Source organism: Perissodus microlepis, chromosome 2 (assembly GCF_051167445.1).
Source record: "Perissodus microlepis isolate ML-2025 ecotype Zambia chromosome 2, ASM5116744v1, whole genome shotgun sequence".
NCBI lineage: Eukaryota > Metazoa > Chordata > Actinopteri > Cichliformes > Cichlidae > Perissodus > Perissodus microlepis.
This window is the reverse complement of record NC_140462.1, coordinates 3431172-3446493: the sequence shown is the minus strand read 5'-3', so window position 1 is coordinate 3446493 and position 15322 is coordinate 3431172. Positions and strand designations below refer to the sequence as shown.

At 41.9% G+C, this 15322-nt stretch overlaps 1 protein-coding gene across 2 annotated transcripts in view; it reads left to right on the top strand.

The window, feature by feature from the left end:
* psd2 (pleckstrin and Sec7 domain containing 2) overlaps positions 1–15049 on the top strand; it is a 36432-nt gene extending 21383 nt beyond the window's left edge. The window contains exons 4-15 of one of the 2 annotated variants that reach the window (XM_084940449.1): positions 5721–5909; positions 6331–6411; positions 7118–7230; positions 7619–7677; positions 9333–9422; positions 9594–9637; positions 9845–10035; positions 10130–10200; positions 10664–10821; positions 11372–11516; positions 11756–11899; positions 12188–15049. In XM_084940449.1, coding sequence (XP_084796575.1) covers positions 5721–5909; positions 6331–6411; positions 7118–7230; positions 7619–7677; positions 9333–9422; positions 9594–9637; positions 9845–10035; positions 10130–10200; positions 10664–10821; positions 11372–11516; positions 11756–11899; positions 12188–12418 — 1516 coding nt within the window. In that variant the 3' untranslated portion in view covers positions 12419–15049. Of the gene's footprint in view, positions 1–5720; positions 5910–6330; positions 6412–7117; positions 7246–7618; positions 7678–9332; positions 9423–9593; positions 9638–9844; positions 10036–10129; positions 10201–10663; positions 10822–11371; positions 11517–11755; positions 11900–12187 lie in introns of both variants that reach the window. The other variant, XM_084940441.1, reaches the window with a different exon arrangement.
* The last annotated feature ends 273 nt before the right edge of the window (positions 15050–15322 follow it).

Genomic DNA, 15322 nt, shown 5'->3' with positions numbered 1-15322 from the left:
TGTGTGCTTTACATTATGGGTTATTTTTGTCTCATTTAAATTATATTTACATAGCAACCATCAGTCTCCCACCTCTTTTTAACCTCGGTTATATCTGTAGATATTTTTAGCTAAATACCTCATTGTTCATTACACATGGACATTACGCTTGGATTTTTCTCTATCCGGTGATAAACTCTTGCAAAGTAGAGCCAACCAGTCATATTTTGTCATATTAAGCTCAGGTGGCTTTACGTTTACCTTGGAGCATGCACAGAAATCCTCACATCTACTAACTGCTTGCGACTTAATGAACTTTAAGAAAACAGGACATCCAGCTGGCGTTGGACTGATCTGCTGGCTCTCAGCCCTATAATGCAGAGGAAGTTGTGTTGGCTGGGACACACAGGGCCATTGTAAAGCCACCACTAGGAACAGCGCTATTCATCAGAAAAAAAAGTCTGTCCAGTGCTCGCTCCGCCCCCAACATCCTCCCTTCAATGGAGCTTTCAGACCAACCAAGAAACTTCAAGGAAAGCCCTCCAAACACACTCCGTGCATGTTCGCATTGTAGTGGAATAACACAGCAGTGTCACTGATCGTCTCTGAATACGCTGCGATTTTATAGAACTTGACTTGGCTGAAAGTTAGATCACCAAGCCGGGCCGATGCACAGTTCACCGAATACTGGACGATGAGGCGGTCGGACCGTAGCACGCCTTTAACCGCTAATTTCCAAGATCCGAGATGTGGAAAGAGGAATATGATGTTCACTTCGACTTTTTGCTGCAACTCCTGTAAGCTTGGCTTTATCTCTGTAAACTCTTTTAAAGCTCTGATCTCCAGATGGGTGGGTACATTAACAATTATGCTGCGTGGCAAAATGGAAATAGTGAGGTAGCTGTGGTGTAAGTTGACCCTGGCGAAAAATTCCCATGAAACTAGAATAATATTCATAGAAAGGCATATTTATGGTAAAAAAGAAAAGAAAAAGACAAACCGTATTTTAATCTAATATGGCACGTGGCCGACGATGTGCTGGACTGGGTTAGCTATTACTTTTCATTTGAATTAAAAAACAAAACAAAAAAACAAATCTGCTGGAATTATTATTATTATTGTTTTAATAATTCACCTATTGCTAGATAGATTATTTGATGTCGTGGGTACAGCAGAGTTCAGTTCAGCATTTAATTGAAGATATGACAGATCATAAGCTGCCAGAGCTCGAAGTTCAGGTTGATGAGTTTACAGTGGTAGGAAACGAAGAGCCAAAACTAAAAACACCACCCCTCTGATTAAGAGGAAAATGATTAAAAATAAGTCACTTTATCACTAGCTTACTGATCAAGTGATTAATGTCTTAATCAGTTATTGTTGGATTCAGTTCTAGTGATGTATTAAAATATGTATTACATGGTTTGTAGCCAAAGACCTGATTGCTGTCACCTGCCTGCTTCTTATAAAATCAGTACGGCTGATTTGTTGTAGCAGCCACCAGTGTTATACCCTAAGGAAAAGAGCAAATATCAGTAATGTGTGTGATTCTGTTTGTTTATTAGTAAACAGTAAAGGCTGCTACTGTCATCAGTTCACTGAACTAATGGTAACGAGTGTTTTTATTCACAGAGGTGCCTTTGTTGTTTGTATTAGGTTCCGTTCTTACATTTGTTTTTAGTTTCATTTTCTGCCAAGACTCAATCTAAAAGTTGAAACAGATGACCTCACTGACACGCTTGCACAACTACACACAGAGCTTTACTTCTGCCTCTACTGCTATACATCACTTTGGCCATAGATCAGTGTAGGCTATATGAAAGCAAAAGTAGAGCCTGTAAAATCACAGAATTTTACAATTTGGTTTACGCCATAATTGGTAATTACACTCATCCAAGATGTATTTAGGACCCTCCGCTTCCTCCCTCATGCACACACCCACACACACACCTTACACAGACACACCTTGTAGCTGTGGGCACGGGTAGTACACAGCTAAAGAGATTAGCATGTGAGTCAGAGACATGTCCTATCATGCTCTGAGTATGACACAGTCGCACAGACACGAGCGCAGACTGAGTGGCGGTCACACTGACTGAATAAGACTGGCCTGGGGATACAAAATTGTGCCTTCACATAGACTAATAGCTTTGCTGTGTGCCACTTGGCCCTCAGTAACTCTGAGTGTCTTTTTCACAAAAGACCTGCACTAGATAGCTGACACTTAATACTGTGTCCCTCTCACTAATATTTTGTGTTTGTGTGTGCCAGAGACCGTTGCACGGGAGGGAGACTGGCATCATTTTAGCAATTTAGCCCCACGACTGATATGAGTTTTGAATGATTTATAAGGACACTCTGAATGCAGTGAATTAATATGATCAGACAAGCGAAAGCACATTCACTGCTAACACCAGGCTGGATATTGTTTTAATGGTCTGGCACACTCATTTTATTAGGTGTATATCAACATGTTTGCCTGTTTTTATGATTTTTTTCCCTTCATCTAATTGTTTGTGTCTCAAGTAACTAAGCCTTTGTGGGTTTCGGGTGAGAGTTGTGTATTGATGAGGAGCTGGCTATGCTCTGTTTTCTCCCTGCTGTGGACATGTCCAGGGGTAGCTGTGCAGGAAGCATTTTAATCGCATCCCTAAACCAGATCTGATGGCCCCTTTTCCACTCCAAAGAGCAGTTAGTTTTACTCCTCCCGGAAACTCCCCACCCTGTCCCCAAGGCTGATCCTTTGCACGCTGTCAATGGCCATTTTCTGCTGGCTTTATCTGCAATCTCGTTGTCATTCTTGGAAGTGATGCTTTGCTATGATAAGTTGGAGAAGTTTGCATGACCCATCTCTTGGTGGTTGAGAAGTTTATGTATCCTGTGACTCTGGGTACTCTGTTTTTGGGGGTAATAGTCTGTTGCTACCAAGGCAAATTGGCCCCAGCAGATCAAGGGCCAGATGATGATTCTATGAGATTAATGAATCAGCCAAGACATGAAAGTGGATCCTTGCCTGGAGCAGGGAAATCAGAGTCCTTTGTGGTACTGAGCTGTATGGGTGTAGCACACAGTCAGCTAAACAGCACGTGAAGTCAGGGGACTGAGTCTTAGCTATGGAAACTAGTCATTTGTGAATTCGCCTGTAGCTTTTGATTTTTGTCCACTTTCATTCTTCTTCCTGTAGCGTGGGACACTTAGCTTCCGCTGTATCCATAGTAACCAACTAATCCTTTACGACAGCAGTGCCTAATGTATTGAATTTACGAGGGTAATGAAATTGGGCTGATCACATTATGCAAAGACATCTGAATCATCTGTTGGGCTGCTGGCGGCGCATCACGGATGCAGAGACCGGCAGGAAATGAAGAAATGCTGCTGAGACTGACGGAGGTGAATGCGTGTACCTCATTTGTCATCAGGGTGCTAGTAAACATGCGAGTGGTGTATCATTTCCATTTGCTTTTTTTTTTTTTTTTGTCATGGATGGAAGTAAACGTTATGCTGTCTTTTAACCAATACTTTGCCTGTGGGGTCTGGATGGAGCAAGTGCCTTACAGACGTGCACATCACATGTGGAGAAATGTCAAGCCTCTATCGACACACAGAAGTCACAGAAATGACTTGGAATCAAAAACAATCCTCACTGTTTATTAAGATGCCAGTAAAAAGGCTACACAGCTTCCCACTGATTGACTCTGGCATGCATAACAGTGTGCAAAGTATGTAGTGCAGTGCAGCACAGTGGATACAACATCAGTCAAGCTGCCACAGTAAGTCATAAATACATAAGCAGGGCACTAATTAATACTCTGCATTGATTATCTGTGCTGTCTTTACAACAGTTTAACAGCCACAGAGCATGTGGGGCCTTTTGTTTGAATAAACAGACTATTAAACTCTCCTCCAGCCCCCAGTAGCCTTCATCACAGCCTGCAGTAATGCCCTTATTTATTAAAGGTTACCAACTGTAGCTGTCATGGTGCTACTTAGAAGTCATGTAGTGTCTTCTGTGACTGAAAGCCTCAGAAACCTGCTGATGTCCTCAGGGTAAAACTCTGTAACGCCAAATCCTGTTTTACAAACTGGACAGTGCAGTGTTTGAAAGATGTCTGCGTTTGCCAGACAGGGAGGGTCTGATGAAAGATGCTTGTAAGTTTCATTTTGCAAAATGTATAATTTAGTGTCTTTCTGAAGCATGACCCATACTAGTGATTTAAAAAGTCAGAACATCAGCTCCTGCTGCTGTGTCAGTTTTTTTTAAAATCATTTTGTTGCAACATGATGGCTAAGCAAGTTAGCACTGTTTACCCACAGCAAGAAGGTCCTATGTCTCAACCTGTGCATGGGCCTTCTCTGTTCAGTCTGTCAGCTCTGGGTTCCCCTGCAATCAAAAACATGTTAGGTTAATCACAGGTTAATGTTTCTGTGTTGGCCAGGAAGCTCTTGCCCAAGAGATTCTAAATCTGAAGAGCTCCATTTCCTGGTTATATAAAAGGTATATAAAGGTTAAAGGTTTTTACTTCCCCCAATTTAATGTACAGTGCTAAATCACAAGGCTAAAAGCTTTTATGCCCCTCCACCCCTGTCAAATGTATTCCATTTATATCGATCCTGGACAATACTTGTGGAACTTCTAATAAATTGAATGAAGTTGACTTTATTCATATAAACATCAAATTAGTGTTAGATCACTAGGATCAGAGCATGAATGATATTTATGCAGCTTTAGGCCTGTTGAGCATGCTTTCCCCTACAGTGGTTTTACATCCTTCTACTTAGGCTTTTACTGGCTGAAAGTATGATTTATTTATTTATTTAATTTTTTTTTTTATATTTAAGCTTAAGCTTAAATGAGTAACTCACTTGGGTGAAATAGAAAAGAGCTTAATAATCAGTTCAGGCTGCTTATCAAACGGTATATTCCAGCAATGGTTAACACATTTCAGTTTGAAACATTGTATTGTTACCATGGTGCATAGTGTTGGAAATCTGTCATCGATTCAGCCTGTGCAAGTTTTTACTTTGCGCTGAAAACAGCACGTTCTGTCGTGTTCTCAACACTCACTTTATCTGTTCTTCACCTTTATTACTCCTGCAGGGGTGACTAAGTGCATTCTGTTTTTGGCATAAACTCCTTGTTTCATACTCTCACACAGACTCATTCACAGCTGGAATAGACATTTGACTGATAGACAAGGAGGTTGCAAAGGGCGTTTAACTAGCGCATTTGGGTGTTTGGAGAAAGCTACCATCGAGGCCAGGGAAGGAGCATTACTTGGTCACTTCTGAGAAGCTTACTTTACTAACTTCCCAGCTGCATTTTCCCAAAATAGAAGGGTAGAATTAAAGGGTTTTCTTTATGTTATAGCCCTTTAATTCTAATTATCTTAGTGGTCCACAGTCTGAGATTAGTGGGGCTTTTTAGAGGAGATTGGGGCAGGTGAAATCTGCTTCAGCTGTATAATCAGCCATCATATCCACTGCATCAAAGTAGGACATAAAGTGACAGTGAAAGTGGGTCACCGCCATAACAAGTCATTTGAACCTCATTTGACTTGTTTTTCTGTGCATGTGAGCATATGTTTATGTAATTGAGTTTTATGCTTCACGGTTGAGCTTTTTCTGTTTAGCTGTGAGTGAGTGGGTGTCCATGATGGGCATGCGTTCCATTCATTGCCCTGGGTACCTGCTTGTGTGTGCGACTGTGTGTTTGTTTTTACATGTGTGTGTGTTCTCCTCCTCAGCGATGCCAACCTCACAGACGTGCTGTCTGACTCAGAGGAGTGTGATTTGGGCAGTCTGGAACACGGGAGCACGGATACTCTGGCCAATGGCTGCCGAGCTGACTGTGAGGCTGCGAAGAGGCTTGCCAAGCGCCTCTATCACCTCGAGGGCTTCAAACGCTGCGATGTGGCCAGACACCTGGGCAAGAAGTGAGCACGCATACAGACAGTTAACACAGGCACACACACTCTGGTGTGATGGTCCAATACAGGGAGGTTTGTGGGCTTGCCACAAGTGTTCCATATCCACGAGACACAAAGATGATGGATGTAAAAAACAAACAAACAAACAAAACAGAAAAAAGTTTCATTAAACACTCCTCAATGTGTATTCATATCTGAATGTGTATCCATTATCTGTAAATATTTCCCAGTAGGCACACAAAAATAAGGGGGCAACAAGTCAGGTTTTTACTGTTTTGTAGGTAAATATAACTGTATTGTAATTTGAAATAAAATATAATGAAGTTCCGTTTAATCACAGGGGAGTTACACCCTTAGTCGTGGCTGTAACATAGTGTTATCAAACATTTATATAACATTTGTTGATGTGCTTTCTGTCTCCCTGCAGTAATGAGTTCAGCCAGATGGTGGCATCAGAGTACCTGAGCTTCTTTGATTTCTCTGGCTTGTCGCTGGATCGCGCCCTGAGGTAATGCCCACTCAGCACTGGCAGGTGATGAATGTGTGATGGTAGAGCTATTAGTGCATGCACCTAGGCTGTGTGTGTTCTTCACATTCCCTCTTCACAACACATTAGCTTTGTGTTAATCAAGCTGTCGTGCTCAGTACAGTTAGCTGGTGTAGCTGACAGCTGCAGAGTACATCACGGTCTTGTATCTGACATGTTGCTGTCTCAGACTGCTACCTTCAGTTGCAGGACTTTCAGTTGAGTGAACAATGCTGATGAAAAGTGATATCCTGCATTCATTTTGGTACTGTTGGGATCTTTACATATTCTGGATCTTCAAAGTACATTCAGCCAAAGTGATGAATTATGAAAAAAAAAATGTTTTAGATGCATCATCTATATCTAAATCTGAAAAAAAGATGTCAGCAACCAAGATGGCTTCCCTAGAATAATAACTTTAAAATTTAGCACAGTTAACAAAAACAGAAAATGCTCAGATCTGTCATAATAATATGATTTTGTTGTTTAACAAAAGTGTCAGTTGACAAATCAATCAATGATTTTGACACTCGGATCCCCTCTGATTTATTTTCAGTTTAGATGTGGAACCGGTACCATACTGCACTATGCCACCATGACCTGAGTTTTAAAAAGCAGGACTAACTGTTGCAGTTTTGGTTTTTTTTTTTTGAGAAAAATGTTTCATAAGGTTGTTCATGTGTGGCAGGAACTTCTTAAAGGCCTTTCCACTGATGGGCGAAACCCAGGAGAGAGAGCGGGTCCTTGTCCATTTCTCCAGACGCTATTGCCACTGTAACCCCCAGACACCCACCTCTGAAGGTCAGAGCTGTGAAGGTGATGATAAAGATAATCAAGGGTAACAGTATTATAATCAGAAAGTGAAAAAAGACAAAAAAGTGTCTGTTGTTGGTGTCCATGTAGAAAACAGTTGACTAAATGTCCATGGCCCATAGTTTTGCATTGCAGTGATGAAGCTGGTGCATTTCAATTCTTAAAATGTAACTATTGCAAATCACTTTATAGCACCAGCTGATATTATTTGACTGTGTAGATATATTTTGTTCAGCACTGCAGATGTGTGCTGATAAATTGTATGTACATTGATTTTGTACACTATTGTTTTTATATGAGTGTGTGTGTGTGTGTGCTTAGAAAGAAGTGGTGTGACATTTAGCGGACCTCAGCCATGTGTACTGTCCCTTTACAGATGGAGCCCACACATTGACCTGCGCCCTCATGCTGCTCAACACAGATCTGCATGGACATGTATGTATTGTATTTCTCTGACATTCTGATTCCCAGACTTAACAACCTTTCATTTGTCTTAATCACTCTTCATGTGACTTCATATTGCTATAGAAAGCCCACCTGTGAGGTCTGCTATCTACCTGTTGTTTTTGCAAGCTTAGCTTTCACAAAATGTTGGTTAGTTGTTCAGTCCCTTCAGAAAAAGGAACACTAACTAAAGTGTTACTGGTTTGTTGCTGACTACAGTGACCCTGACACTAATGAATGCATCAAAGTTAGATAAACTAGCTGACGTTCGCTAAATAGCTTTCACATTTGCTTTGACAGTGAAAGATTTCTTGTCCTTCACCTCCCAAAGGCAGTATTATCGACCCATCCAGATCAAAGATATATGTAATTATCAGTGATAGGTGATTTTCAGGAAGATACAAACATAGCCAAAATGGACCTCCGGCAGGGACTTTTTTTTAAATGAGTCTGGAGTCCCCAAAACGTGCAGGTTGTTGACATTCAGGTCTTACCTCACAGGACTGAAAACTGAATTAGACAACAGAGTGTAAATACAGGCCTTTGTCAGCAATGCCATGTTTTTATCTATGTCCTCTTTTAGGTATAGTTCTTCTTCTTTCCCTTCTCTGTCTGTGCTTTTGTCCCAGCTTCTCTCTCCCCTCCCCGGCCTAGTTTCTGACCTGTTTCTGTCTCTCCTCTCCTCCTGCAGTCTCGTCTGTTCCCTTCTAAAAACAGGGACACTGTGGTCTGCATAACATGATCCATCATAGGCCTTTTGCTTTGCTTTTCTTCACCCTCCTGCTAATAGTAGTTTTACTTAATAGGCCTTCTCTAATTAAAATCCTCTCTTTTCTCAATCTCTTTCCCTCCTTTTCAAATCCATCCTCTGCTAACCATATCTGGTCCCCTGGTCTCTCTCTGCCCCTGCAGGTGGTAAGTATACGTACAGTACTAACACTCATCTCATTCACAAATGCTCCTCCTTTTGTCAGCCGACAATAGAATTGAAGTCATATTTTTTAAAATGTAGGTATTTAAATACTTTTGTTCAGTGAGACAAAAGTATTTAAATACCTAAGTTTGGTTGGTATTTATGCTGCTTAAATGAAAACTGATCATTCAGTGAAGTTGTAAGAGTATTATCTTCTTGTGACCATTAGTGGATCATACCAGTAAAGAGAGAATAAAACATTTTCCACTGCCTGTCAGATCACATCCTGAATAATTTCTGTTTTCGCTGGAAAAGGGAACTGGGCTGTCTTGCCTGCTATGTAGCCTCCCTGGAGGAATGTGTGAATCACATCAGTTTCAGATCAGTTTTATTTCCACTTCTGTGTCTATTCAGGTTAGAAACACCTCCCTTCTAATCATAATGAGGCATCATGATTAGAGGTCAAAACGCTGGTAAAAGGTGTGCTTGATATGTTCTAATATAGGCACTACCACGGGGGTAGTACCTCAGCTGTATAACACTGCCACCCAGTGGACAGAATCTAATCTGCATCGACATTGGAGTGGATAAAACTGGGTGTAAAGCACCAGTTGCTTTAAAATAATAATAATATATTTTTAAAAAATCTTTTCATACACATGCCCCCCCAAAAATAATCAATTTGTTGTTTGTTCATTTCTCTCTGTCTCTTGGTGTGTTCTCCTCTCCTCAGAACATTGGGAAGAAGATGTCCTGTCAGCAGTTTATCAGTAATCTAGAAGGTCTCAACAACAGCAAAGACTTTCCCAAAGAGTTATTAAAGGTACAGATCTCGTCCTGAAGTAGCACAGCAACAGGAGACTGAGTCAGCTTGATTGTTATTTATTCATTTATTCTCAGCCACAGACTAAAGTTTGTGTTGTCATTCCAACCCTGTAGTCTATTTTTTTTTAAAGAAAATGTTCACAAGTTCCCTCTTTTGTTGCCTGCACAGGTTTTGTATAACTCGATCAAGAACGAGAAGCTTGAGTGGGCAGTGTGAGTATGCGTTCTGTGCCCATCAAAAGGATAAGTATTTGTAGTATGCAAGTTTTTTGAAGTAAGTGCACTTGAATACATCTCAATGGGTGTGTGTGTGTGTGTGTGTGTGTGTGTGTGTGTGTGTGTGTGTGTGTGTGTGTGTGTGTGTGTGTGTGTGTGTGTGTGTGTGTGTGTGTGTGTGTGTGTGTGTGTGTGTGTGCGCAGTGAGGAGGAGGAGCTGAGGAAGAGTCTGTCAGAACTGGTGGAGGAGCAATGTGAGGGCGGGAGTAAACGTGTTGCTAGGGTAACGGACGGCAGTAACCCTTTCATCGCCATTCCCATTCTCCTAAATGCCATCACCTACAAGCATGGCGTGCTGACCCGGAAAAGCCACGCCGACATGGACGGCAAACGCAGTGAGTACACACATTTTTGACTCAAGTTAGCAAATCCTTTATGATAAAAAAAATAGTAATAAAGCAAGAGCTTTATTTGTGTTTTTTCTCCTAGCTCCAAGGGGTCGCCGAGGATGGAAGAAGTTCTATGCAGTTCTGAAAGGGATGATCTTATATCTCCAAAAGGTACCGCATCTCGTCCTCTGCTCTGTTACCATAGAAACACACTGCTGTCACTGCAGTGGTGGATGCTGTGAGCTTCTGTGCTCTGTGTGTGTGTGTGTGTGTGTGTGTGTGTGTGTGTGTGTGTGTGTGTGTGTGTGTGTGTGTGTGTGTGTGAGAGAGAGAGAGAGTGTGTGTGTGCCAGGAAGGGAGGGAGATAGAAAAGGCATTAACAGAGGAAATGAGGCTGGTCTGTGTAAGTGTGTGTTTGTCTCCCCCTGCTGGCAGGAAGACTTTACTAACAGCACATAAGTTTAAATGAATTAGCTTCTATTTCTTGTCATCAGGGTAATATTTTTAATTTCAGGTGATAGTATGAAGGTGATGTTACTCTGGTGTCAACCTGAATGTAGTGATCTGGACACCATCGATACGTGCAACAGTTTGCAGGTAAAAGATGTTCCTTTTATTCTTGTTACTTACCCAGGATGAGTACAAGCCAGATACCGACATTTCAGAGGTGGACCTGAAGAACGCAGTGCGGATCCACCACGCTTTAGCTACTCGTGCCACCGACTACAGCAAGAGAGCCTACGTACTGAAGCTCAAAACGTCAGACTGGAGAGTCTTTCTGCTGCAGGCACCGTAAGTTATCTGTCCTTAAACAGTAAAATTTTAGGTTTCGAAATTTTACAACTTTTTTTTTCAAGTTTTAATTTTGCATTAGTTTTGATGAAACCATGTTACTTCGGCTTGAGAATGAATGTTTTAAGAGGATACGCAGGTGTAGAGGAGAAGGGTGTGTGGTGCATAATGATCTATGAATAATCTGTAAATAGCCCTGCTCTTAAGAAGAATTTGTATGGTGGTTTAAGGTGCTAAAAAAGGAGTACCTACTAATAATCCGATAATGGAAGGCACTATCTCTCATTTGATATTCAGCATGCCTCAAAACACTGATTACACTATTATTGTGTCGAATGACTTCAGAACTGTTTCTGTGTTGGATTTGTCATTTAGATTTGAAATCTTAAAAGCTTTCAATTGAAAATGTAGGTGTGTAGTATAACTAGTTGGATGTTTGATATGATTTTAATTGCTCGGTTGCCGTCATCATTTTCCTGCTAAAATGAAACATACTACCATTAAAACTTGAATGAATTGGTTCTCTGTCTTTGTTTCTGTCTCTCTCCAGGAGTGAGGAGGAGATGATGTCTTGGATCTTCCGGATTAACCTGGTGGCGGCGCTGTTTTCTGCCCCAGCCTTCCCTGCTGCTATCGGCTCCATGAAGAAATTCTGTCGGCCCATCCTGCCGTCCTCATCCACCCGACTGAACCAGGTCCGCACTCAAGCACATGCACAGATTGTGGCACGCATTAGAAACACGAGTTTCCTTCTCTTGCATCCCACAAGAAACATTATACACCAATGTCAGCATTCAGCATCTAGTACTAATTGCATATACCACACAGTCTATTTCAGCAGCATGCACATTTTACATATGCTATTTGTATCTGCTTACATCTGATTGGCTGTTTTGGGGTCCTCTGGCATCTGTTTGCGCTGTGATTGGTGCAGGGGGACCAGCTGCTGAGTCATGAGAACAAGCTGAAGCAGATGAGCCTGGAGCTGGAAGAACACCGGAAAAATCTGCCCTCAGCTGACCCAAAAAGCCGAGAGTGGGAGGAGTACCGGCTCAAAGAGCACTACCTCGCATACGAGGTAAATTCTTTGTGTTGCTTTTTGTTAATTTCTCTGTTTTTCATTTTCTTTTTTAAGCTGATAAACAGCTAATAGACCACGAATTATGACAGAGGAACGTGTCTGCTGTATTATTTTTAGAGTCAAGGGTCACTTTATTTACCCTTGGTATTAAAAGCTGGGGTAGACAACCTGTTTTTTGGCAAATTGTGTTATTGGTCTCTTCTGTTTGACTCTTGATTAATTGTCCTTTGGTCTTTTTGTCTTCAAAAACACATCTCTCCCTCCTCCACGCCCCTCTCTGAGCAGAAGACTCGGTATGAGACATACATCAGCCTCCTGCAGGCTAAAATACGCACAGAGACGGATGACCTTGAGAAGATTGAGGCCAGCGTGATGGGCGGCCTGATCATGGAGGGCGGTCTGGCCGGCCGAGAGTGCCACCTCCGCAAGACGCAGTCCTCGCCGTCCATCAGTCAGGCGCACGGTGGCCTGAACGGGAAGGCAACTGGATGCGCCATCCCAGGAAAGAGGAGCTGAGGAAAGAAGACCAAATGCCACAGCCCTCAAAGCAGCATCTCTTCAAGCCAAACTAGTTAAATCCTACAAGTCCTTCTCGGATTTGCTGTTAGCATTTTATTTATTGTGCTCCATTCTTTAGTAAGCCATCACTATCCTTCCCAGAATTTATCAACCGTGATGATAAGTTCCTGTAATGAGCAATAGATAAGAAGAGCGTGCCCTTGATACCCCACCACAAGCGACCCTGCCAAACCTCAGTTCTTTTAACTTTTGTTATTGCACATTACAGCGATCATAACTGTGATCACTATTTATAGCAGCATCGTCAGTATTAATTTTTGAACTCAGAGTGAAGAGTTGTCTTTAGTTGAAATGTGTTTTTTAGTTGTGAGCTGCAGTAGTTTATAACCTGTCGATATAAGACTGCACAGACACAGACTGGTTTCCTTTGCCTTGCTCCGCAGCCTGGGAGTCAAGCAGTGATTGAGATGGACATAGTACAGATGGTACTACTGTAGCATTTTGGCTTTACTTCAACTCGCGTTTACACACTCGGCCACTCACAAGCCTGTGTGCTTTATGGACCTACAATATTGTTGGAGAATGGTGTCTGAAGATGCAACATATCTGTCCCGGAGATATAGGAACTCGGAGAAGAACTCAGGAGGATCAGATTCCTGTATAGCATATTTATTTATTTATTTAACCTTTATTCACCCCAGCAAGGGTTCCCCTCCCAACATTCACACATTTACATACATTCACATGTGAGCAGGAGCTGCCAAGAGGAACCATAGTTTAAACTGTTCACTGAGCTGCTCCACCGGAGGAACTGGAGGTTGAGTGCCTTACTCAAGGGCACCTCGGCACTAGCTGTTGAGGGATTCAAAGAATACTGTTACTTGTCAGAGATCAAACATGTGTTCCTGTGATTTTTGAGCTGCCGCTTTCCCCCTCTAATACTAACCTGTGCTTAACTGTATGTTTCTGGAGAGGGCAAAAGCACTGTGCCATGTTATCCACTTACTGCTCTTTCTGTACCATGACTGAGTAAACTGAGCTGCCAGAACGCATATGTAACAATATATGGTTGGGCGTGAGGTTTCTGAAGACTGAAGGGCTGAACAGGAAAGTGTGGGTGGGCTGGTGTGTGCACATGCATGTGTGTGTACGCGTGTGCATTGGCGTGCTTTTGAAAGTGGCTCCAGTTAAGAATTTGAACTTGTAGGCGACAGGAAGAAGTAAATATAGCAGGGTCATGTTATTTGTATAAAGATTTTGTTGAGCACGTTGAGAGAAAACAAGCCGACAGCCTTCTGCTGAATAGCACTGCCGGCACAGTCAGGCCTGGATCTCTCAAAAGCATCTTCAGGATAAAGCCAGCCACGTGATAAAACGTGTTTTTAACTCTTACAAAGTCTGACTGATCTCTGCTCTGATTTATAACATGCTACATGGACCTATCGCAGCGTCGTTTGCCCTGTTATAATTTTGGGAATTTGACTTTCTGTTGCCAAGCTTCTTATTAGATGAAGATGTTTTTGGGAAAGCAGGCCCTGACCGATTTCAGATGGAGGCTGGCTGACAGCAGAGCATAGCAGCAGGACTGCTCTAGCGTAGTGGGCTAAAGTCAGGTAGGCTGACAGCATGCTGGATAGGAGAGGGGAACGGCAGCAAAACAACTCCACCAGCAAAGTAGCCATCAAAACACCCTCCGCATGGGTGAGAAGGAGCTGATGGAGGAGAGACTTGTTTTCTTAGAAGAGACTGGTTTGGTTTACTTAGTACGACCGTCTCTGCCAGCCAAGAACAGGCAAAATGGACATCCAGCACACATTACTCCAAACTGAGGAAAACAACATAATGAGGCCGATTCTTCTGGAAGGAGGTCTTGTATAAGGTTGTGGGAAAAGGACATATGGTGGTATCGCTCTCTGTGAGCACCTCAATTGATCCTATATCCCCCAAACACACACACACATACACACGTTCTCTTTCTGTGTGATTTGTTATGTAATGACACAACTGTAGATCAGTGAGTTCAGCGCCCCCCTCACACAAACACAGTGTGACTCAGAAGCATGTAGACATAACCAGGGTTGCGGATATTGATGGGAGGAACAATTATATCTTTGGCTCCGGACACATTGCTTCTGTTGCTACGTACATTGTATTAATAGTGACTGATGGGATCTGAGATCCTTTTGGGACTTTGCTGGAAACCTGGAATCACAGCTGGAATCCTGGAACCTGATTCTTGTACAGACCAAAATGCTGAAACAGGAGCGGAGCTTTCAGAGAGGAAGTACTTTTTCTAAAGCTGTATTGTTAGGATAAATACCTGCTTTCTTACAGGGAGACTTCCCCTTATAGTCACTTTGGCTGTTGTGCTAACCATTGTTTCCCAATGTTCTAGGTTAGGCCTGTGCTGTAATATAGGATTGTGGAAAAAAAAATAGTTGATTGTTATGTTTTATTTAAGTAAAAAACAAAAAAGACAACTTCGGCACTTTGATGTCAGGATTGGATTTTTCTTTTTGTTTGTTTTGTTTGTATATCTGAACTTTTCTGACAGGATGCTCATACTATGTAAAGGACATATTTACTGAATATTTAGTCTGTGCTTCATAAAGTAAGCTTTTATACAGATTGATTGTGGTTGTAATTTATAAAACTGTCAAGACTAAAACAATGAAAAGCTAAAAAAAAAAAATCCGTACCAGTTTTTTAATTTGTGTGCTGCTGACATCTTTGACATTCTGCAGACATGACTATTACTGTGTAATGCTTTTAAACGTCTCCTGTTTACAACTACGCCCACTTTCCTCCACAGGTCAGTGCACTTGTTTGAAAGTTGCTGCTAAAATGTGTTGCCTTGCAGTTAAACTGTCAGTTGTTAAGTTGCACATTTACCCATTGTGG